The 23,932-nt window shown below is 41.2% G+C and overlaps 1 protein-coding gene across 15 annotated transcripts in view; it reads left to right on the top strand.

Moving 5' to 3' along the window:
* EPB41L2 (erythrocyte membrane protein band 4.1 like 2) overlaps positions 1-23,932 on the top strand; it is a 219,020-nt gene that overhangs the window by 77,359 nt on the left and 117,729 nt on the right. For 13 of the 15 annotated variants that reach the window (XR_003910426.1, XM_029943390.1, XM_029943392.1 and 10 more), the window contains exon 2: positions 22,699-23,186. Coding sequence is in view for 14 of the 15 variants with exons in the window: in XM_029943390.1 (XP_029799250.1) it covers positions 22,713-23,186 (474 nt within the window). In the remaining variant the exon portion in view is untranslated. Of the gene's footprint in view, positions 1-5,249; positions 5,458-7,237; positions 7,300-22,698; positions 23,187-23,932 lie in introns of those variants that run through there. The other 2 variants (XM_029943386.1, XM_029943387.1) reach the window with 2 other exon arrangements.

Genomic DNA, 23,932 nt, shown 5'->3' with positions numbered 1-23,932 from the left:
TTCCTACGTTTCTTGGAAACCCATCTCTATGTTCATGGCACCATGCTGTCTGACCTTTAACTGCCAGGAACCCGGGAAATTTGCTCTCCATTACTCCCACAATATAATTCATTATCAAATCCTGTTTATTTTACCTACTAAATATTTACTGACTCCATCTCTTCATTCGTATCTTTCGTTCCCCCATCTTAGTTTGGATGCCGTTTCCTGGATCACTGGAGCATCATCTTAAGCAGTTTCCTTTGTGTCACTTGTTCTCACATGACTGCCCATTATTTCCCATCACCCACAGGACGGAGTTGAAACATCTGAGCTTCAGCATACCCGTCACTCATGACTTGGCTACCTCCTCCCTTGTCTATCTCGTCCACTCCTACCCTGTGCCCCAGGCGGACGAGGTACTTACCGTTCTCTCCAACGCTTTTATCTTTCCTGATTCTATGCTCTTCACTTACTGTTCCCACGGTGAGGACTGTGCTCCTACCCGCTTTCACTCCGCCCTGTAAGCGCCTTCTTATCCTTCAAGGTCAGTTCACAGGTCACGGTGGGAAGCATTCTTGCCTCATCAAGTCCGACTTGACTATGCCTGTATTCTAGCTCTTACTCTCTGTGCAGTAGAGTTAGTTGTTTAAATTCCCTCCTCCTGCACTGCTGGAACCAAGTATTGCACAGGTATGTAACCTCAACAGCTAACAGTAAAACGAAGAGCAGTTCCTTGCCACATGAATGGGTCTTAGCAAGACCCAAAAGTACAGAACTGAAATCACGGTCTCCTAGGCAGAGGTAATGGTGAGTACTCTGACTCCATGTTGGCTATTCTGCTTTGGGTGGGTGGGGGCTGTGGGCAGAGGGCACGTTTGCACCTGTTCTTAGGGTTTTCTTTCACGATTCACCTTTGGAGAGTTAAGTTGTGAAGGTGAAGCGACAACGCGGAACTGCAGTTTCAAATGACGGAGCTCACAAAGTTGTGCGGTTTTGGAGGTACACTCTCTGCTCACTCTCTGCCAAAGTTGTGCGGTTTTGGAGGTACACTGGGTGCCCAGACAAGTGCCCAAGGTGTGCAGATGGCCTGTGTCGGGCAGAAGGAGGAGGAACAGGCGAAGCGAGGAGAGGCTCGCTCTGGGGTTGTGCCTCACCGGGGCGTGCTGTGTAGCTGTGCACTGCTTATCACACACACCTTCACCTTTCCCTGGCCTGCCCGGCTAGGAGCAGCATTCCGCTTTGTCCAGCGCGATTTGTGAAACGAGACGTGTGTTGACCTGTTCGCTATTTGTGGTTTCTAGTGGCACCTCTCGGAAGTTGTGCCATTTAAAAATTGTTTTTTTTTTTTTAACATTTATTTATTTTTGAGAGACAGAGACAATCATGAGCAAGGGAGGAGCAGAGAGAGAAGGAGACACAGAATCGGAAGCAGGCTCTAGGCTCTGAGCTGCCCGCACTGAGCCCGACGTGAGGCTCGAACCCACGGTCCGTGAGATCATGACCTGAGCTTAAGTCGGACGCTCAGCCTACTGAGCCACCCAGGCGCCCCATGCCATTTTTAAAGGAATGAAGAGAAAAGGAAGAAGGGAAGTTGCAGAAGGTAGATTAAGGTGGAGAAACATTTTTCCTTCCCCAAGGTGATGGAAAAAAAAATAGATAAATGGAATTGGTAAGAGATTATGTTCAGTGTTTGATCTTTAAAAGTAAACGTAATGATAGGTTCAGCCATTTTTAGGAGAAAGCCTAGATGAGTTTATTTGACCCTCAGAATACTGTGTTTAATAGGAACTCACATTCTTTTAGTGGTAGCCGTGAGCCTTCACTCCTGCGATCCTCACCATCCTCACCGCGGTCCTGTTACGTAGGCGAGTGGTGGGCTGGTGCCTCGACTTGACCAATTCAGTTACCAGCTAAGTGGTGACAAGCCCTGGAGGCATGCAGACCCTCTGAATATGAATTTAACGTTCCTTCAGATTGAGAAGAGTACATACTTTCTTGGCAGTGGTCTCTTTTGTTTCTTGAGACCTACTTTTTTGGGGAGTGGGAGCATGTAGGGTGTTTCCTGGGGGCCGAGAGTGGGGGCCAGAACTGGGGAGCACTGAGGTCTACCCCATGCTCAGTCTCTGGACTCTTTAGTTCTCTGGCCATTGGAGAGTCATAAAGGGCCTCTGTGCCCTGGGTTTTCTGTAACAGTGTCTCTGTTCTTTCCTTCTCATCCAGGCGGGGAGGCCTGCAACAGGGAAAGGCCATGGGATTATTTATTAGACACAATCTGACATCCTGCCTGGGTTCTGCTGTGGACTCCCTGCGTGACCCAGGCCAGTCCTCAAACTTCTGGGCTTTAGGTGCCCCGGATGTGAGAGGCAAGGGCCAGAGGTCCCTTTTGGCTCTAAATTCTTTATTCTATGAAAAAAAACCCATTTCCTTAAGCTCTATGTGCAGGGTGTTTCATAGGTACTGGCAAGGTCTTTGTTTCTGCTTTTTATGTAATGGGCTTTGTGATAGGTGCTTTTATTTTCTTTAACCCCGGAGGCAAGGTGGGTGTCACTGCGGGTGCTGTTTGCTGTAGAATTAGCTTATTTAAAATGAGCTCCAAATGAGCCGCAACATTGAAGTCTGTGAGGCCGTCCCTGACCTCCTTCAGGGATTTGTGCACTTTGCTGTGCCCTTCCTGTCCCTCTGTTGTCGCCTTTAGCCTTTATCACACGTGTTGTAATTGTTTATGTATCTGTCTTACCTGCGAGACTGGTGAATTCTCTGGAGGGCTGGAATGGGGAAGAATCTTGGAGTCCTGAGGGTTTAGTGTCTGGTGCAAAGGTGGAACTCAGCAAGTGTTTCTTAGACAAAATAGAATGAAAATGATACATTTTTAAAAAAGTTTATTTATTTTGAAAGAGAGAGAGCACATGTCACGAGCAAAGGAGGGGCAGAAAGAGAGAGAGAGAGAATCCCAGGTAGGTCTGGACTGTCCATGCAGAGCCTGTTGTGGGGCTTGATACCATCAACCATGAGTCAAGACCTGAGCTGAAATTTAGAACTGAACGCTTAACCACTGAGCCACCCCTGAAAATGATACTTTCAGGTGAATGCTGGATTATGGTATTCACCTAAATGTGTAATTCTAATAGTGATGCTTTTGACTTTGGAGTTAAAGCTCATAACAAGGCCTTTTATCTTAACAGTTTTTAGATGGTTTCAAAACGTTGATGATGGCTTCCCATCTCCCACCTCTTTGTTTCATTTTCTCCTGTACCTCTTCTTACTGTCTTCTCTACCGACCTTTTGTTTAAAAACCAAACCAAACCAAACCAAAAGCTAACCTGGGCGCCATACAGCATTTCCCCCCCCAGAGTCTCATAAATCTATGGTACTTTCTAATGTTAGCATTTAAAAAAATGTGGTAGGGATGAAACTTTTCAAATGACTCATTTGAAGTTGTGCAAAGCGTTCTGGAGGTAGAGTCTGAGCGAAGGTAAACTGTGGTGGCGTGTGGTCAAAAGAGGACTTGGGCAGAGAAGCAGTGGAACTAATGCAGTGGTTTTTTTCTTTTTTTCTTTTCGCTGACCTCAGATAGTGATGATGAAACGTAAGCTGTTAGAAAAATTTATAGACTCGGGAACCCATCCAGATTGCCAGAGTGATACAACTTTTCTCCATTTTGTTCAGGGAGTATATAGTTTGCATGTTGCTCGGTAGGTAGGAAGAATGGATTCTCTGTAAAAATTCGTAGATTCAAAAATAGTTTTGGGTAGTACTTCTTAGGTTACTTTAAGCTTTTGTCAGAAAATTTTTTTTTTTCCCCCTGGTGTGACAGATGATTAATTGCTTTTCAGGCGGAGGCTAGATGAATAAAGTGGAAAGATTGAAAGGAGTGGTCTTCCTCATTGTCTTTCTACAACACAGTTAACTTTATTTTCTGCCCAGTGTTTTGGCTCATATAGTTTTGGAGCTACAAACGACCTGTTAGATCATCGGGTCCTCTACATTCTGTTCAGTTACATTTTTTGTTTCCATCAAGCAGGAGGTAGGACAGTTTTTAAAAGTAAAGAAATTATGATATTGAGTTTAGCATAACATTGTATTTATGTATAAACTCATATATAGGAAAATGTCCCCCAATCTAACGCCAACCAACTCCCTTGAATACTTTAAAAAGAAATTGTATTCTTAAAAAAAGGTATTTGGAGGATAAACTTCTAGCCACCTTCCCCCCTTTTAAAAGTTTTATTTAACTAATCTCTACACCCAGTGCGGGGCTCAAACTCATGGCCTCATAATCAAGAGCCACATGTTCCCCCTACCGAGCCAGCCAGGTGCTCCAGAATTCCCCTTTTAATAGGATAATGAGACGGTGACAGGACATGACTATTTAGGATCTTCCCAGGACAGATTTACTAGATCTAAATTCATATTAACAGTTTATTATGGGAGGACATTAATGGATGTATTTTGGGTACTTTAATGTGTTTTGAATCTTCCTGGGAATGGATGCTTTAAAGGACACTGGCTTTGGTTTGTGTACTTCAGTAACCCACTGAGTAACCCTATAGAAGTTCTTTCACTTTGGGTTCAGATACTCCCCCTTGAAATCCCAGGTGTTCACACGGCGTTCACACGGTGTACCGCAGCACTGGCGGAAGAGCACGTTGGCTTTGGAAGGCACCTGTGTTCACCACTCCCCTGCCAGCATTGCCAGCATTGGCTTTGAAAACAGACTGAGTTGGTGTAAATTCTGACTCTACCCCTTACTGAGTGTATGAGTTTGGAAACTCATTTATATTTTCTGGGTTCTCTTTTTATCTACCATATGAATCATTTGCTCTCCTTGTAAATTATGGTGCCACAAAACTCCCTTTTCTGTCTTAATTCTCTTAACTGTTGATTAGGGCATGGAATTCAGAGGTCTTCTGAGCAGCATCTTTTATATTGGAGACTGCAGAGGACCTTGAGCAATGGCATTGGGCTTTGTAATTAAGAAAGGAGGTGCCTTAATCAGCTTAGGCCGCCATAACATGGTACCGCTGAGTGGCTTCAACACATTTATTTTCTCACAGTCTGGAGGCTGGAAGTCCAAGCTCAGGGTGCCAGCATGTTTCTGTTTCCGGTGAGGGCTCCCTTCGTAGCTTGTAGATGGCTGCCACATAGTAAAGCAGGAGAGCAGGAGAGAATGAGCAAACTCTCTAGTGTGTGTCTTCCTATCAGGGCACTAATTCAGTCATTATGGCCCCACCCTTAAGACCTCATCTAAATCTAATTATCTCCCTAAGGTCCCATCTCCAAATAATCCTCACATTGAGAGTTAGTGCTTCAGCATATGAATTTGGAGACACGATTCAGGAGCTACAGGGGTGACCGGAGATTCCTGAATGCGTGCTAGACATCTGCCATTGGCACTGGCACCGGATCCAGTGCTGCACTACACGTCAGGAGTTCTGATGCTTCCAGATTCTGTGGACTGATACATTTCAGAAGAAGGTTTGGAGCCAATATTTTTTCAAGTATATTGAAGTAATTCTCCCATTGTACTGCACTATGTATTAAAAAATACATTTAATATTTTAAAAAATGAAGGAAGAACATAATCTAAATAAAAGATAATGCTTTTAATTGAATAAGATTGGCTTTGCTGAAAAGCTCACCAAATTGCCCTTTTATGAACCAGTGAAAACCCTGTGGTGGATACTGAAGTTACTGCTGTTATATGGAAAGATTTTTTTTTTTAAGTTTTGTATTTGTTTATTTTGACAGATTGATGTGTTCAGAGCTGTCACTGGAACATATTTTGACTAAGTTACCATAAAGCCAGTTTTTACCATTATCTATCAGCGGCTACAGGTGACCTCTTATTTATCTAAATATCTAAAGCGTTTTCTTTGTAATTTAAAAAGACTGCTTTTAAGATTATGACACACTGCTTTTAAGATAAAGCCAGTTTTTACCATTATCTATCAGCGGCTACAGGTGACCTCTTGTTTATCTAAATATCTAAAGCGTTTTCTTTGTAATTTAAAAAGACTGCTTTTAAGTGAGCCTGTAATACTCCTTGACCTAAGAACTGCTTGAGGAAGAGCAATGTAGCAGCAGCAGCAGCGGGCCAGATTGTACAGACACATGCTTGGATTCATTCAGTCTCTCTCGTTTGATTTACTCATGTAAATATCTACATTGGAACATACATATCCACCCAAATTTATTTCTGTAAAAAATTGCTTTTCGATGTTTACTTTTGAAAGAGAGGATGGTGGGGATGGGGGAGAGCAGGAGAGGGGGAGGGAGGGAGGGAGGTGGGGGCAGAGTATCTGAAGCAGGCTCTGGGCTGAGAGCCTAATGTGGGGCTCGAAATCACAAACTGAGATCATAACCTGGGCTGAAGTCAGATCGTTAACCTGGTGGCTTAACCAATTGAGCCACCAAGACACCCCTAAACCTGAATTTAAATTCTGGAAATGCAGAGAGCAGAGGGTTGGTTATGTACTGTTAAGGAAGATTACTCTTTTCTCAGATCTCTCTGACTTGACTCTTGTCAGTAAAGGAAAATGCATTAATGTTTTTCAATGTATTTTGTTTCCATTATGTATTTGTATTCACTATGACCTATGGGTATAGGATTACCTTTTGTATCCATCATTTCTCAGGATTGACAGTAACAAAAAACAGGGATTTATCAGCTTTGTAACTGTGTGATGGTACTATAAATCTAAATTAAAACGAACCTCTATTTTGAAATATAGTGTCAATGAATAAGCAAATTCTTTTCAAATTAATCAAAAGAGGTAGTTTTATGTAATGAACACTGGATTGTGTGTTTACATTTTCATATCTGAAAATGCTGAAGTTTATAAAGAGATGATTAGATTATGTGCTATATACATATGATTTCGGTGTCAGTAGGGTGGATTAAAAATGACAAATAAAAACAACGCTGGGGGGAGTTGATGGGTGCAAACCCAAAGCAAAGTGAAAATGATACAGAAATTGAGAAATCTTTCGGCAAGAGAATGATAAAAACTCTGATCCTAAAATTAGTCCGTTATTAACACAATTCTTTATGTAAAGTGCACTCATGTAGCGGGTAGAAGAGGCAGCAGGAAGATGACTTCTTCTTTGACCCGTGTGGATTTTGTGGCCGAGGAATGAAGTAACTTGGAACCAAGCTGGGCTTTTCTCCTGAGTATGCCCCTCCTCCAGCAGGGTCCAGCCTGGGTGGGGCCAGGCTTGCTCATTAAGCTTTTGGAAGCTGGGTTTCCATCAGTTCTCCAGTCTCCTAATGACAGGGAACAGCACACAACGGGCTCAATGTACTTTTCAAAAAGCTGCGTATGTATTTTAAGGGGGGGTGGATTTTGAGGGAATTTCAGCGGGAGCAGTTGAGTGTGGTGGTATGTGTTCGTTTGTTTTTGCTTTTGAAGTTTGTTTTTGAGACTGTCAATATCCAGGGCAGCGAAAATTTGGAGAGTACCAACGTACAGAGTACGTGGGGCTGGGTATGTATGCCGTTTGGCAAGGGCAGATGTTCAGTTATATTTGATCCTAGTTTTACGAAAAGTATATTTTTTGTGGCCAGACTTTGGTTTTGGCTCACTTGTTTGCATTTTTCTAGACAGATGTTGAATTTTGTCAGGTTATCTTTAACATTCGTGCTTTTTCAAGTTTGGCCTATGAGAATAATGAAGCTAGCTGGTTTATTTTACATACTTGTCCTGCTGTTCAGTTGATTTATTCAGTGATACAATATACTATATGAAAGTTAATTATTCCTAAAGGACAATGAGGACCATGTAAGGGTAATAGTATACAGTTACTTTGGAACACGTTGAAGGATAACAGATATTAATGTATAGACTGCTTCATTTTCATGCTAATTTGTTTGATTGAAAACAAATTGGACTGTGACTAGCACAGAGCTGAATTCACGTTTTCTAGCCACTACAGCAGATTAGTGACCATTAACAGTGGTTAAGAATTGTGTGTTATTTTGATGTTGTCGCACCCTAAGTAAATAAATATTGATTAAATAAGGATAGGTATTAACTTTTTTTTTTAACTGAATGTGCAATCTGTTGTCGAAATGTGACAACTCACTATTGTTGCCCAGATTCTGACTTCCAGACTTAGAAAAAACGGCCTTCCTGCTTTTTCCTGATCTAATTTCCCACCCTAGTGACCTTTCAAAAAGAACCTAGTTTGAGTGTTACTTTTCTAACAAAACGGGCAGTGGCAGCTCAGTGATTGCCAGATGAACTCTGCAAGTTCCTTTATTGTTGACCCCGTATGGAATGTTCTTACACCACTGACGGAATTCGTGTATTTGGCAAAAGGGGGCACATATGTACTTGTGAAGTTTAAGTTTTCTATTTTGGGACCCAACAAAGAATCGTCTCTTAAAATCATTGGCAACTTGGGCGTGGGAACAGCTAACTGTAGAGATGCTGCTGATGATTTTGCCAGCCAGCCCGTCCTAGGCGCCCCCTCCCTACCCCATCTCCATGTAGTGGTCCTAGGCACTTTCTAGGAGACGCTGATGACCTATGTCTAGGTTAACACCCTAGCTTGATCGCAGACTTGGAAAGGGAAATTTTAAACTTCGACATTTAGTTTGCTTGAATTTTTGTTGGACCCCCCAAATGGAATGCCTGGTGTATTCTCCCACAGGATCCTGTATTCCAATCATGATTACACATGTTGAATTTTGAGAATCATACCTCCAAAGAAACAACTGTATTTACTTGAAGCAAAAACCTGTTCTAGCCAGCCCCACCTAACAAGTAGTTGTTTGAAGCTCTTACTACTAAGTAAAGTAGTTTTGAACTAAACTAAGGCTCAGAGTAGAAATACTTATGGGGGGAAAAAGGTTTTAGGCATTCCAAATGGCATGTCTCTAATTCCATTGTAGTTACAGCTTTTCCTGCCCGGGGAAAGTTGCTTTTATCACGCCAGGCTTGGAGGGTTTATAGCTCACAGTCTACAGCACCTTCTGCTGACTGCCCAGAGGACTAGAGTCAACATTTTGACTTGCTTACCTAAGCTAGAAAAATCTTGCAGTTCAGTCTCCTGTATTAAGAGGAGACCGTACTATGCGTTGGCATAACTGGTAGGTATTTAAAGTGGCAGAAGAGCGAACGATCAACACTGTAAAAGTGAATTATATTTTTTTTGACAAGGTTCAGATATTTATGCCTGTTGACCGCAGCGTTCCAAAGCTTACGGAGAAGAGGATTTGAAAGCGTGAGATCAGTGTCGGCTCCAGCCCGGTGGCCTTGTCATAGTGCGGCGAGTTGATTGACTTTGACAAGACTTTGTCTTATGACCTATTAAAATGCAGCGTCTGCAGCCTGTGTGTTTATCCTGTGCGGTTAACCTTGGTGGCTTTGTCGTTTGCTTATTTGGGAAAAGCCTCCTGAACCACTGTTATTTTTAAGCTAAAAAATTTAGAGCTTGATTCACATAGAAATGGTATTAGACTTGTGGATTACCACTTGATAGCAAGTGGGTTTTCTGGGGAGGCTGGGTAAGGATCCTATTCAGATGGTAGTTGTGGGATGAGCTTCCTGGTGTCTGTGAGAGATGGGTGGTGTCGGCTTTGCACTGTTTGGAGCCTGGTTATGATGTCATCGGAGGAATCTGCACATTCGTGTATTTTTCTTTTCTGGAGAATGTTTTATGATGGTGGTACAAATAAGCGTTTCCCAGATACTCAGCGGCATCACAAAAGACGTTCACTGAGAAGCCACCAGATGCATAATGCTGCACCAGGACCAGGTTATTTATCTGTACAAAAGTGTTACCCTCTTCATGTGAGCACAGGTGCAGAGTGGGCAAGGGTGCGGTGTAGACAGGAGACGTGGCCTTGTGTGTGTCAGGCCAACTTTGTTCCTCTTTTCCCTATAAATGTGGAGGGAGCTGCTGACCGAGATTGGGGATGTTTATGTATGACCGGCTTAGAAGTCGAATTAGAATCTTTCCATTCTGTTTTATTCCCCTTTGAAGGTTTTTTTCAAATTTTAGAGAAATCTGTTTCCAAGTTCCCTGTTCTTACTTCTAAGGGAGAGAATAGGGATATTGTTTTTTGGCCTATCTGCATATGCACCAATGTTATTATTAGCAAAAGGCACCTTTTTGTTTTGACTCCACACTTGAAGGGGAAGAGGATAAAAACAAGCAAAGTTTCCTGATATGTATGTGTGTGTATATATATATATATATATATATATACCAGGATGTTTATGTAAATAATTACATAAATAAGTTATAAATGTGTATAATTTATATAATATATTATAATATTTATATTATAAATTTATATAATTTATTATATGCTTTTAGTATATAATAAAAAATCTATATAAATTATTTTTTCCCAAAGATGAGTTGATTTACTTGAAAGATGTTGGGCTGCTTTAAAATTTTAGGTCTTGAGCTCTCCCTGCTTAGGAGAGCTGTCTGTGTAGCTTCAGAAGGGGTGGGTTGTGATGTCAGCTGACTTGGAAGCTACTGGAACTTTGTTTCTCTGAGGATGAAGAGACAATCTTAAACCTTCTTTGTCAGAAAATCAATTTTCCTTTAGGCTATCTTAATGGTACTCTTGAGGTGGAGCAGACTGGAAGGCTTTTGCACCCATACAGTTCATTTGTGGGGACAGCACTGTGTGACAGGGCAAGGTGGCCCTGTCGTTCAAGGCAGTTGTGGCATTTGGATTGTCTCCAAGGAAGCAGACCAACCAAACTGGGTTTGTTTCATGCATAAGGTATTTTAACACAAAATACTGTTTTCTTAATAAAGTATTTACGTGCTTCAGTTTGTACAGACTTCTGCTCTGTGAAAGATTTCTCTCACGTTTGTACCTCTATTCCTCGTCTCCCTAGTGTCTTCTGCCGAGTCCCCATAGTCCCTGTCCCTCCTCTTCTGTGTCCTTCCCTATTTGTGCTTTTAGATGCACGTATGTACATGTGTGTTTACATATTTATACCTGCCACACACCTGGCTTTCAGTCTGTAAGGTGTCGTCTATCGTGTGGGCTCTCCGAATTTTGCTTTTTTGTACCTAACAGTGTAACTCGGAGGTATTTCTGTAACTGGGATGGCTACTTTAATTTCTTTATTATACAAATGTACGCTGTCACCTATTGATGGACATTGATCTTTTGCTATTACCATGTAGTAATGAACCGTCCGTACATAATCCTTTCACGTTACAGCCCTGCAGGTATGTCTGTGGGATACATTCTCGCAGGCGGCAGAGCCCGTTTAGGGTATATACACATTTGGAGTTTTGATAGCTGTTGGCAAACTGACTTCCATTGGTCAGTACCAATTTTCTTTTCTGTTGGCAATTTTCTAAGAATGCATCTCTCTTCTCATAGTTCGTTCAGTGATTATATGATTAAGCTTTTTGGGGTTTTCCATTTGAAACTTTTAGATTTCATTTCTTTTACCATGAGTGTGATAGAGCATGTTCTCATAAGTTTGTGTCCTCTGTGCTCCTCTTAACTCTGTCCTCCTCCTCCAGCCCCCTTTACCCTCTAGCTGATGCTCAGCAGGGCCAATTCAAAAATTCAAAACAAATTCATTTGCTATGTTGAAGAAATTTATAACCAGGACAATTTTATTTGGCTTTTTTATTCAAGTGACTTAAATTTTTCCAGGCAGCAAATCTATCTCCAGCAAACACAAGTGAGACTGAGAATTAAGTGCTCTTTAAAAAGCACGATGCCTTTTTGTCTTTCAAGAGTGATAAACCAAGATTCCCATGTTAGGACCATTGTGTGACTTCCTGGAGAGATGACAGTGGTAGCATCAAAGAAACTTGTCAGCTTTTCAAACTGGTAGTAATTTCTGAATCTGAACGACCGGAATTTCTGAATTAGTGACCAGTGGTTTGAGTGTATATTAACGCTAATCTTGCTACCTCCATCCCCCACTAGGCCGAGAGCAGGATTCTGCTCACCTGTCCTGCCTGTGCCGTGGAAGGGCTCCAGAAACTTTCGTTTTGAGGGAAGGGCCTGAAATCTGCAACCCACATTCCGAAAATAGGTGACGTTTATCAGGGGCTCAGTTCCAACATTCTGTTTAGGACTGTAAGCCTCCACATTGGTAGTAATAGTTTGATTTTTGTTTTTTCTTTTTTTATGTTTTGTTTATTTTTGAGAGGACACAAGCAGGGGAGGGGCAGAGAGGGGGACAGAGCATCTGAAGCAGGCTCTGTGCTGACAGCGGCGAGCTGTGGGGCTTGAACTCACAAACCATGAGATCATGACCTGTGCCGAAGTCAGATGCTCAACCGACTGAGCCACCGAGGTGCCCCTGCTTTTTCAACAGATATGAATGGTCAGGCATGATGCTAGTGTTGGTTGTGGAACAGTGAAGCTGTTTGGGATTGGTGACGGTATTGTAGGTCTCTGGAGCTGGACAGCTTGGGTGTGAATCGTGGCTCTTCCATGTATTGGTTTTGTGCAAGTCCTTTATCTTGTCTTTCCTTCTTAATCTGTAACATGGGAATAACCTTAGTTCCTACTTCAGAGGGTTGTGAGGATTAAGGAAATCACTACACACAAGAGTCTCTAGAACAATGCTCAACCAATCGCTCGCTGATCTTGTCGCTATTACTTCTGTTCTTACTCTTATTTTTAGTGAACAAAGGGGTCCCCCTCCCTTTATTCCCCCAGAAACCCTAGTTGATGACAATGGCCCACCATTTATTATGGATTTACTGCGTTCCAGGCAGTTTATGTATAGCATCTAACTAAATCCTTAGAGCACCGCAGTGAGAATGTATTCTATCCCATTTTTGCTTATGAGGAAGCACTGCGAGGAGGAGACAGAGCTGGAATTCTTATCCTGGTCTTCTTAGTTCCCAGACATGATCTCCAAGCCACTATGTTGTTTTATCCAAAGATTAGATAGCTTCACACAGAAAGGATGTAGCTCCAGCTCTGGCTGTTAACAAGGGGGCCTCGTCTGAGAGCAGGAATTCAGTGCAGTTGATCGATATTTCCGACCTCACAACTCGTAATTGCTTCATGAAGAGCCAGCAGGGTTCTGGATGTCACTGTCGTCTGGATTAGTGTGCCCAATATGACAACGTTTCTGTGCACTTTAATGATGAGAATGGTGGCCAGTATTGGGATCCTTAATGGCGTAGGCACAGCGTCTGGCTATCGAGCCCTCGCTCTAGGAAAGAGTATCTTACTTCTGGGATGACTCTAGTTGCTTGTGGAGAAGACTTTGCCTGGCATAGATCTTTATTGACGTAATCTTTTTAACAAATTTTCATTCGAGGGTAGTCAGCATACAGCGTTCTGTTAGTTTCAGGTGTACAGTGTAGCGATTCACCAGTTCCATACATCACCCAGTGCTTGTCATCTTGATGTCATTCTTTTTTTTTATGTAAAAAAAAAAATTTTTTTTTTAATTTTTGAGAGAGAGAGACTGCGCGAGCAGGGGAGGGTCAGAAAGAGCGGGAGACACGGAATCCGAAGCAGGCTCCAGGCTCTGAGCTAGCTGTCAGCACAGAGACCAACTGGGGGCTTGAACCCATGAACCGTGAGATCATGACCTGAGCCGAAGCCAGACGCTTAACCGACTGAGCCACCCAGGCACCCCTTGACGTAATTCTTAATGAGAGTAGCTGGGACTTGGCTTTTGACAAATAAGATTCTTAGATCTTACCTTAGATGCTATTGAAACATTATTGAAAGTTGTCTTGATTTTCATATACCCCCCTCCAATATGACGAAAGAGAACCTTACATTTTGATGAACTCTTAAGATTTTTTGTTTCATTCTTAGAGCTTTTAAAATAAAGGTTAATCATTTATCTTACTCAGATATTAACACAGATACTGGGTTTTAAAAGTTTGAGCATCTGGAAAAACTGAAACCTGTGACTGCCATGGCTTTTAGGTATGAGAGCCATAGAACCCAGTGGGAGTAATAATTACCTGGTACAATTCTAGATGTGTTCCCAGTTTCTTAGGGCTTATTTTCTAATGCTTGCTCCAGAATACGCAGAGCCTGATAGTGGCCGCGAGTAACTGAAACCGCATTGTTCTCCTAGGAGGGAGTACGTGATCTCACATACCAGGAAGCACAAACCCGGAACCTGGCCATGTGCAGCATGCCAGCTCCAGGATGTGTCACTTTGTCCTCAGGCTTTCTCCCTTCTTGGATTCTCAAGATGGCAACACACTTCTAGAGCTGGGTGTGCAGTGTTTAGAGACAGAAGAGGGACTGCCTTTCCCTCGTGGCTCCTTTTAGAGGAAGGAATCTTCCCAGAAGGCCACCAATAGACTTTCTGCAAGTCTTCTTGGCAGGGGGAAGGGGAACTACCATGATTGCCTTAGACTGGTAGATCTTTGCCTTTTGGCCTGGCCTGGAGCCGGCCTCCCCTGGCACACATGTGTAAGAGAGAGAAAAGCCAAAGAAAATTTGGGTTCTGTTAAAAAGGAGAAAGGGTGGAGGAAACACATTCTGAATGTAATCTGATCCTGCCTAGGCTTGAACTAGCCGAGGGCTACAGTTCATATCTTTTGTGTATGTGGGTTTAATTTAAGCCAGATGCTAGCTTATATCTTTGCAGAAATAGCTCAGTCTCTCTTGTAGATCCTTATCCCTTAAAACAGAACAAAAAAAATAAAAACCAAAAAATCCCCCAAAACAAACAACAACAAAAAAAAACAAGCCATAGAGTGTGTTATTAAGGTAACTAGGGTGGGTAGCCTTGGATTGTTTAAAAAAATAACTTTATCCTTCCCATATAGATAATTTAAGCTGACACATTGTCCCTTTGGAATGTAGTGGTATGTATTTGAATATGGGGTATAGAAGCCTATAGATCTTCTGACACTTAAGAAAAATAAACCTATGAGAGAGGAATTACATGCAGTCTACTCTAAGTCATCTGTTTGTGCCTTTCCCTCTCTCCCTCTCCACATGTTTTTCGTGTTCCTCCCTGTCCCTCCTTGCCTCCTTTCACTTGCTGTATAGATTTGAGAAGCACTGCTTTCATCCTTTCCCAACTAGTTAGGTGGCTGCTGATTCCTCTCTTTGTTGAGGTTGCTGTTTTGGTTTTTTTTCTCATGTTCCATGCTTTAAGGGAGTGTAGTTGGATATTAAAAGACTTCCTCTTGGGCTATAGGCTGTTTAGGGACATGAACATAAGCAAGTGGTTGTAGATACAAGAAAATTGTTCTTCATATCCTCTGCCCAGTCACCGCAATAGATGAAAGCCAGTTTTGTCAGACCTAGAAAGTGACCAAATTGTAACTGTGTGCACGTGGCCAATATTGTAGAGGCTTAATAGTTATTTGTTGTACAGTTGTTGGTTTTTTTTCCTTTCTCAGAATCCACATTAAATTCCCTCTTGATTCCCTTGCCACCATTTTGAAGTTTAGAAATGAGTCCCTTTCCATTTTGTAAATCTGGGCTGTTCTGAGTAGGGATTGAGCTTTGTTGGTAGAAATCAAAGACCACCTGTTGCTCTGATCTCCGCAGAGGGTGAGCCACTCAGCTGGCAGCCCCCTGTTCTCTGTACGGGGATTTTATTAACAGTGAGGGCTCTTGAGTAGCGCTGGTTCTCAGGAGGTTTTCAGGGAACATCTGGACCCAATAATTAGCGTGAACCCCTTACTTGAAGTGCTTGGTATGAGTGTCTAGAGTTGTGTATCTGCTTTGCTTTGCTGGTTGTAGTACTCTGCTTAGGGAGCAGTGTTTTCAGTAGCATGAGGTTCTATATGGGAGGTTGCTTAGCCTGGTGCTAGAGACAGCACCTGGGAACTGACCTCCCTTTAAAAAAAAAAAAAAGGTTTTGCATAACACAGCCCCGGTGCTGATCCTCTGTTGATGGTTTTCTGCTTGGCTGCGTGTTAAGTGATGCATGCTTTTTCACATGGAGCTGTTACAATAACGAACACTTCTATCTGCCCAGATGGAGTATGCCAACGCGGTAATTGTGTCAAAACCACAGGCTTGTCTAACGGGCTGGCTGTTCCCAGCAGTATTCATTTTGGTTGCCGATAAGCAGAAAGATCTTCACCTAGTGTGTTATATGACTCTACTCATAGCAGATTTTTGGTATTCGTAATTGTATTTATAATAGATAATTAGTGGAATGAGCATTGCTAGAGTTTGGGGAACCATAGTTCTGAGTTTGGCTTCTGGGTTTGCCTGATTTCAGGCAAATCTCTGGTCTTTCAGAGCCTCCGTTTCCTTGTTGGTAAGAGGAAATGAGGGTATTACATTGGGCGATTTCACAGTGCTCCTTCAGTAAATATGTATTAGGTGCCTCTCTGTGCCGGTCTAGATGCTGGGAACATAGCAGTGATGAGGAGAAAGAGCCTAGTTCTTCTGGGGCTTTTATTTTAGTGGGAGGGCTTGCATTCCACTACAGGAGTTTGCATTTTAGTGGGTGATGCAGTTTAAAAGGCTTACCACATTTGAAACTCTTGAGAGTCACAGGCATGATAATTATGGTGAGTGGATGTGCTATAATCATGTTTTCTTGATGGTGGTAATTTGTTCAAGAAGCCATTTTATCAACAAAGAAGGTAGTGTTTAGGTTTGAGCTTTTGTTGATCTCTGAAACTATTTTAAGAATGTACTTATTTACACATAATTATATCCACCCTTATTTTTGAGTATTTACAAAATACAGTTTTATACAATTAGCCAGTTCATTTTTTTTTTTTTAATCTTGTAACTCACACTTGGAGGGGCAACACTGATCAGCTCTGAGATTCTTAAAACTTAAAATGTTGTGAGTCCAGTAGTGGTTGAGGAAGACTACTTTGTGAGGCTTCATGGTGTAGTTTATCTGTGCTCTGTCTCTGTGTTACCACCTTGTCTTTAATTTCTGGTCATCAGCTCAATTGTGATTGCATGGCCCAAAGTAACCTTCAAGTGCAATTTTCTATGTGATGGGACCTCATCTGTAAATTTCTTACTGTAGGAGGGTCAAAGCTAATTATAGTAAATCCCAGAATAGATTCATATTCTGAAGTCATTTTCACAAACTTGGTGTGGATTTTCTTTGAGGACTGTGCCGAAGTCCCTGGTTGATACAGTTGTCCAAAGTGGTATGGTTGTGATTGCCTTATGAAACACAGATGAAAACAGATTACACAGCTGTGTGGTCCTCCATTCAGTGGCCTCGGATAAGTCTTTTACTCTTTATTACGTACAAAATGGGGAGAAAACCTTCCCTGTAGGATATTTTGAAGAGCAGAATTTTATGTGCATGATGTCTGACCCAGTAAGTGACCGCTCTTATGATTAAAATAAAAATATTAATGTTTCTAGCATAATAATGGAAACTTTAGTTTTATATTTCATTGCTTCTAAAGTATTTTGACCAAAAATCAACTTTACTTAATTGGTCTCCAGATTATTTGGCATAGCAAACGTAGTTAGAGAGCTACCAATGATCTTGATTAGCCTGGACACGGGTGGGACATTTTTATCTTAATTTTTACCAGGGCATTGGTTCAACTCTCAAAATGTACTTAGAGAGTATATACTGAAAATCAAGTTTGGTCATTGCATGACTAATATAAATAATATTCTCCACTTCAGTGGTACATGGAAAATGGTACTTTAAAACTTTGAAGAAGGAAAAAAACTCATGTAAGGGTCTTACGGGGAGACATGATTCTGAATTTTAAATACCCATTAGTGGTGCAGCCACTAGAGAAAACTGTATCGAGTTTCCTCAGGAAATTAAGAAATTAGCTTCCGTATGATCCAGCAGTTCCTTTTCTGGGTATTTATCAAAGGAAAGGAACACTCACTAACTCAAAAAGATGTATATGCCCCATGTTCACTGTAGCATTATTTATCGTAGACAACATCTGGAAACAACAACCTGAATTTCCGTTGATGGATGAATGGATGAAGAATTGTGAAACACACACACACACACACACAACACACACACACAGGAATATTATTCATTAATAAACAAGAATAGAATCTTGCTATTTGTAATAGCATGGATGGATTATGCTAAATGAAATGTCAGAGAAAGACACCTTAAGATCTCACTTATATATGGCATTTAAACAACAACAAAACCAACCTCATAGATACAGAGAACAACTAGTGGTTGCCAGAGGTGGCAGTGGGAGAAATGGGTGGATTTTGTTTGTTTGTTTGTTTTGTTTTGTTTGAATAAAAGCAGGGGGGCGGCGAACAACTTAGGTTTATGAATAGTAATTGCATTCTACTTACCGGAGCTTTCAACTCAAATCTTTGGAGAAGATAAAGACAGTTCAGTAATTATATTAGCTTTAGAATGACTTAATAAATCACGCCTCATGTCTTGCTAAGTAAGGGCAATGCCTTAATATTTTGTACATTTGAGTTTATATTGTGCTAAGATTTTTGTACAAAAACTCCATAAAACATACGGTTTAGTTTGGCTCAGTATCACCAGTTTTTAATCTTCAGGAATATTGATATAATTTTTTCACAATACTGCCAGGTTGGCTACAGCCTGTTTTATCTGTGGTTTGACAAAATATGAAGTTTATGTTTGGTGATCTGAGACCAATGCAGATGTTAGTTAAACATGTTACTAACAGACCTACACTGTATTCTTTTATACAATATAGAGACAGCGAACTAATAAGTACAAATTTTCAAACATGTATAGAATTATAAACTAAAAATAAATGCATAAGAATGAGAAGTAAATGTTAGGGTTACTGAACTATATACCTCCTTTGTAGCATTGCCCTCCATTTATTTCCACTCATCTCCTGGTCTCATTATGTATCTCTCCTCTCGCTCATGCCTTATGCCTAACCCTATAATACTGAGAGGTGATAAAGTTCTTTTCAGGACCCTCTAAGTGCAAAACTACACTTTTTCTCTAGGTGATACCTGCATGTATCATTTGTGCTTTTAGCAATGACCCATATGATGACAACTCCCAAATCAGTATGTCTTGTGCATATCCGGTCTTCGTTCAAGACCTGTGCGGTAGGTGTTCAGCTAGACTAACTTGTCAATTGCTATGAATTCAAAACGGTGTGTCTCAGAGAGACCCTCTTGTTTCCTTTGTGTGCCTTGTTTCAGTGGGTGGTTCTCCCATCACCCCAGGTCCCATGACCTGAGACTTTTCCTCAGCCCTTTCCTCTCCTTGACTTGCTGTATTCATTGTGTACACCACATCATGTTGTCTGTCCTTCTTTACCATTAGATTCATTTCTTATCCTTTGCCTCACTGCTCCTTCCTTAGTGCAGACCATCATCATCCTGTGAATGGGTTACTGAACAGTCTTCTGGATGTCTATTTCAATCTTTCATCCTGTGTTTTACAAGCCAGGTTGGGCTCTACGAAATGTGGGTCTGATTACATTACTCCACTATGGAAAGTGCTTGTATGACTTCTTACTGCCTTTAAATCAACCTCAAGACCTTTGTTACCATGATGCACAAAACCTTTCATGTCCTCGCTCCCGCTTACTGCTCCTGCTTTGTCCTTGCTCATTCATCTTCCTCCCTGTCTCCTTCCTCTATAACAAACTTCCGCTTAGCTTGTACAGTGTATTACTGTTCAGTGCTTGTGGTGTCCTGTAGGAGGAATATTCTCCTGTTTCCACGCTTCCCTGTGCCTGGCACATGCCACCTATCCTGACTCCGCTGTCTGAATGAGCACTTATCATTCTAAAGAAACTCAAATGTCAACTTCTCTAGAAAGGCTTACCTAATGACCCTCTTCTCCTAATCTGGGTAAGTATCTGTCTCGTGCTTTTTAAGCAGTGTGCTTTTCACCTCATCTGTACACCACCTTCTCCCCTCCTTCCTCCTTCAGCTTTTTTTAATTTAAATATTTTCCTAACATTGATTTATTTTTGAGAGACAGAATGAGAGAGAGCATGAGTGGGGGAAGGGCAGAGAGAAGGAGACACAGAATCTGAAGCAGGCTTCAGGCTCTGAGCTGTCAGCACAAAGCCTGACGCAGGGCTTGAACTCATGGACTGTGACACCTTGACCTGAGCCCAAGTAGGATGCTTAACTGACTGAGCCACCCAGGTGCCCCTCCCCTCCTTCAGCTTCTTGAAGACAGTCTTTATTCATGAGCCCAGTATTTGGTACATTGTAGGGGCTCATTAAATACATAGTCAAGCTGACTGAATGCTTTCATGCTTGCATATTAGGAGGAAATACCATTTAAAAAACCCATTATTATTGATATCGCCCTTTAAAAATTATTTAATTTATTATTTTTTCATTTTATTTATTTTAGAGAGCACACAAGTAGGAGAGAAGGGCAGAGAGAGAGAATCTTAAGCAGGCTTCACATACAGCATGGAGCCTGACACAGGGCTCCATCCCATAACTCTGGGGTCATGACCTGAGCCAAAGTCAAGAGTCAGATGCTCAACTGACTGAGCCACCTAAGCACCGTGAGATATCACTTTCTTTAAAGCCCACAATTCAGTGGTTTTGAGTGTATTCACAGGGTTGTACAGTCATCACCACTGTCTAATTCCAGAACGTTTCCGATTACCACCAAAGGAAACCCTGTACTCATTAGCAATTGCTCTCTAGTCTATCTTCCAGCCCTTTACAAACCACTGATCTACTTTTTCTCTGTGGATTTGCTTAATCTGGAAATTTCATATAAGTGGAACCCTATACCATGTAGCCTTTTGTATTTTTTTCACTTAGAATAATGTTCTCAAGGTTTGTGTGTGGCAGCATACATTACTACTTCATTTCTTTTTATGACTTAACACACCCATTTCGTTTATCCATTTATCAGTTGGTAGAAGTTTGGGTTGTTTCTGTTTTTTGACTATTGTGAATAAGGCTGTTCTGAACATTCGTTTACGAGTTTTCCTGTAAACACCTGTTTTCCTTTATCATGGGTGTATATATATATATATATATATATATACGTATATATACATATATATATATACACATATATATGTGTATATATATATATATATATATGTATATATATATATACCTAGGAGTGGAATTGCTAGGCCCTGTGGTAACTTTGACTTTTTGAGAAACTGACAGACTTTTCCAGTGTGAACGCACCATTTTCCTTTCTTTGCCATCAAGGTTGAGAGTTTCAAACTTCGCACATTCTCACTAGTACTTGTTACTGTATCTGTCTTTTTGGTGGTGACCCTCCTTTAGTGCATATGAAGTGGTATCATGTGGTTTGGGTTTGCATTTCCCTAAAGAGGAGCATTTCAAGTGCTCATTGGCCATTTGTATACTTTCTTTGGAAAAATGTCTACTTAAAATTCTTTGCCCATATTTGATTTAATCTTTACTGTTGAATTGTAAGGGTTCTTGATATATTCTGGATACTAGACTCATCAGATATGTGATTTGCACAAGGTGGTGAATATTTTAATAAACAAGTTTAATACTGATACGTGCTACAACACGGGCGAACCTTGAAAGCATTATGTAGAGTGAAAATACCACACATGCCATTCCATCTATTTGAAATGTCTAGAATAGGCAATTCCATATGGATTGAAAATGATTGCCAGGGGCTGGGGGGAGGGGAGAATGGAGAGAAACACTAAGGGGTAGAAAGCTTCTTTTCAGGATGATGAAAATATTCTAGAATTCGATAGTAGTGGCTGTACAATCTTGGGAATGTATTCAAAACCATTATCTATACAATTTAAGTGGGTGAGGTATGTGAATTATATCTCACTAAAGCTTTAAAAAAGAACAAGTGTGTTTTAGTTTTTGAACTAGCCAAGGTTTGTACTACTTTTGAAGATAGCTGGAAAATTTCCCCCTGGCCAGGGTTCCCAGGCCTTTGCGCATTGGCGAGAGAGGAGAGCCTGTGCTATCTCTGCTGTTACTGCCTTTTTTTTTTTTAAGAGTCCCTCTTTGCTTGTGTGAAATTGAGACAAGCAGTTACTTTCAGATTTAATTTCAATTTTGTTTTCATTAGTTGTGATAGGATCAATTGTTAGGTGCATTCCACCCTCCCCCTTTCCCCCCTGCCCCCATAACATCTTCATTTGGTTCAGATCAGGGGCCCTTAGATACTTGTAATTGCATCTACAAAGAAGATTGTGTTGGAGTTTGGGTGGGATGGAGGGTTAGAATTTTGATCATAGTTTGAGTACTTTTCTCGGAAAACTAACTTTTGCACTGGAATAATCCTGGTGAATTATGGGATTTAGTTTTGGAACAAAAATGAATACTTTTCTCCCCCCAGATCTAATTTTCTCACTATTAAGCACTTCACATTTAAAATTCATCCTTATAATACCCAACATTTCGGTTTTGCTGTGTGAAATTGCAATGACATTTGGTCTCCATACTGGCTAACAGCATCAATAATACTTTTGTGTGCTAGAATAAGGCATACCAAGTATAGAGAAAAGTGGTTTTCCTTTAAAAAAAGAAAAGGTATTTTTTTGGGGGGTACATTTTTTTATGGCTAGATGAAACAATAAAAGTAATCACCTAGGCTCTTCATGGTTTTAAGTTTTATCGGTACAGAATCAGTTAATTCCATTGTGATGCTCCCTTTGGTTCTTTGATTCTGATGGAGATTGCTACTCTTAGAATTCTCTATTTTTCTCTTGTGCTTATGAACCTTCCTTCTCAACATGTTTTCTCCCTATCATCTCTTTGCCATTTCCCTTTCCATTCTTCTGTACCCTGTTCCTTCCCTCCAAACCAAAACTGAGTTTTTCATAAACGTTTTGTGGTTTTTGTTTTGTTTACAGCATAAGCTGTAACCATGACCACGGAAGTAGGCTCCACGTCTGAAGTGAAGAAGGACCCTGAACAGTTAGGAGCAGATGCAGATACAGCCAAGGAGAAATCTAAAGAAGCAGCGGAAAATCAGCAGAACCAGTCCTCCTCTGGATCGGAGGAGGAAAAAGGTTCCCAATCACCTCCTGCAGCTGAAAGCCAAAGTAGTCCACGCCGCCAGAAGAGAGAGAAGGATTCATCGGAGAGCAGGGGGATTTCTCGGTTCATACCCCCGTGGCTCAAGAAACAGAAGTCCTATACTTTAGTCGTGGCCAAAGATGGAGGAGATAAAAAAGAGCCTACCCAAGCTGTTGCCGAGGAGATTTTAGATAAAGAAGAATCTCTTCCCGAAGGAGAGAGGGAGGCCAAGGGTGATGCTGGAGAAACCGCTCAGAGAAAACAGGAGATTAAAGCTGATGTCAAGGAAGAGAAGCCTTCAGTGAGTGGTCCTGTGGCCCAGGTATGTTTGAGAAGTGATTGGGAATGGAACTTCATGTTCTCTGTTCTCTCTCTCTCTCTCTCTCTTTCGCTTTCGCTTTTGCTTTGTTTCTTTCTCTTTCTCTTTTTATGTATATATATTTTTGAGAGAGAGAGGGGGGAGAGAGAATCCCAAGCAGGCTCCACACTGTCAGTGGAGAGCCCAATGCGGGGCAAACTCATGAAATGAGAGATCATGACCCGAGCTGAAGTTGGACATTCAACTGACTGAGCCACCCAGGCGCCCCTAAAGCTTGATGTTTTAACCACGTGACTAAAAGGATGTATTTCTTTTGAGTAGATTTCTTGTGTTCAGATACTGCTTTGGCTCACTGTATCTGGACTGTGGGCTTGGAGTGGTCTGCTAGAGCCTTCTCACTACTTCTTTTTTAAAACTTTCCCAAATAATAAGGCAAAAAAAGAAATCGAGTGTATATGCAAACTATAAAAAAAAAATTCATGTCTCTTCCTGTTTTAAGGTTAAGCAGATACTCCGAATCCAACCACCTCTCCTTTTTAAATAGTGTGGATTTTTATACCTCTTTGATTTGCTGTACGGCAGTGTTCAGGCAGGAAGAAGAAATAGTATGTGTGAACATTTTGGTTGCCTAATGAAGCCTAGACTTTGCCCTACTGTGCTATTATAATCGGAAATTGTATTATTTGAAATGATATTTTAAGTTTTAGTTGCCAGGATGTAGTTTCTTCTACTCATTTAGTGCTAAAATT

This window comes from Suricata suricatta, chromosome 7, assembly GCF_006229205.1.
Source record: "Suricata suricatta isolate VVHF042 chromosome 7, meerkat_22Aug2017_6uvM2_HiC, whole genome shotgun sequence".
NCBI classification, from domain to species: domain Eukaryota; kingdom Metazoa; phylum Chordata; class Mammalia; order Carnivora; family Herpestidae; genus Suricata; species Suricata suricatta.
This window is presented reverse-complemented; position numbering and strand designations above follow the sequence as displayed.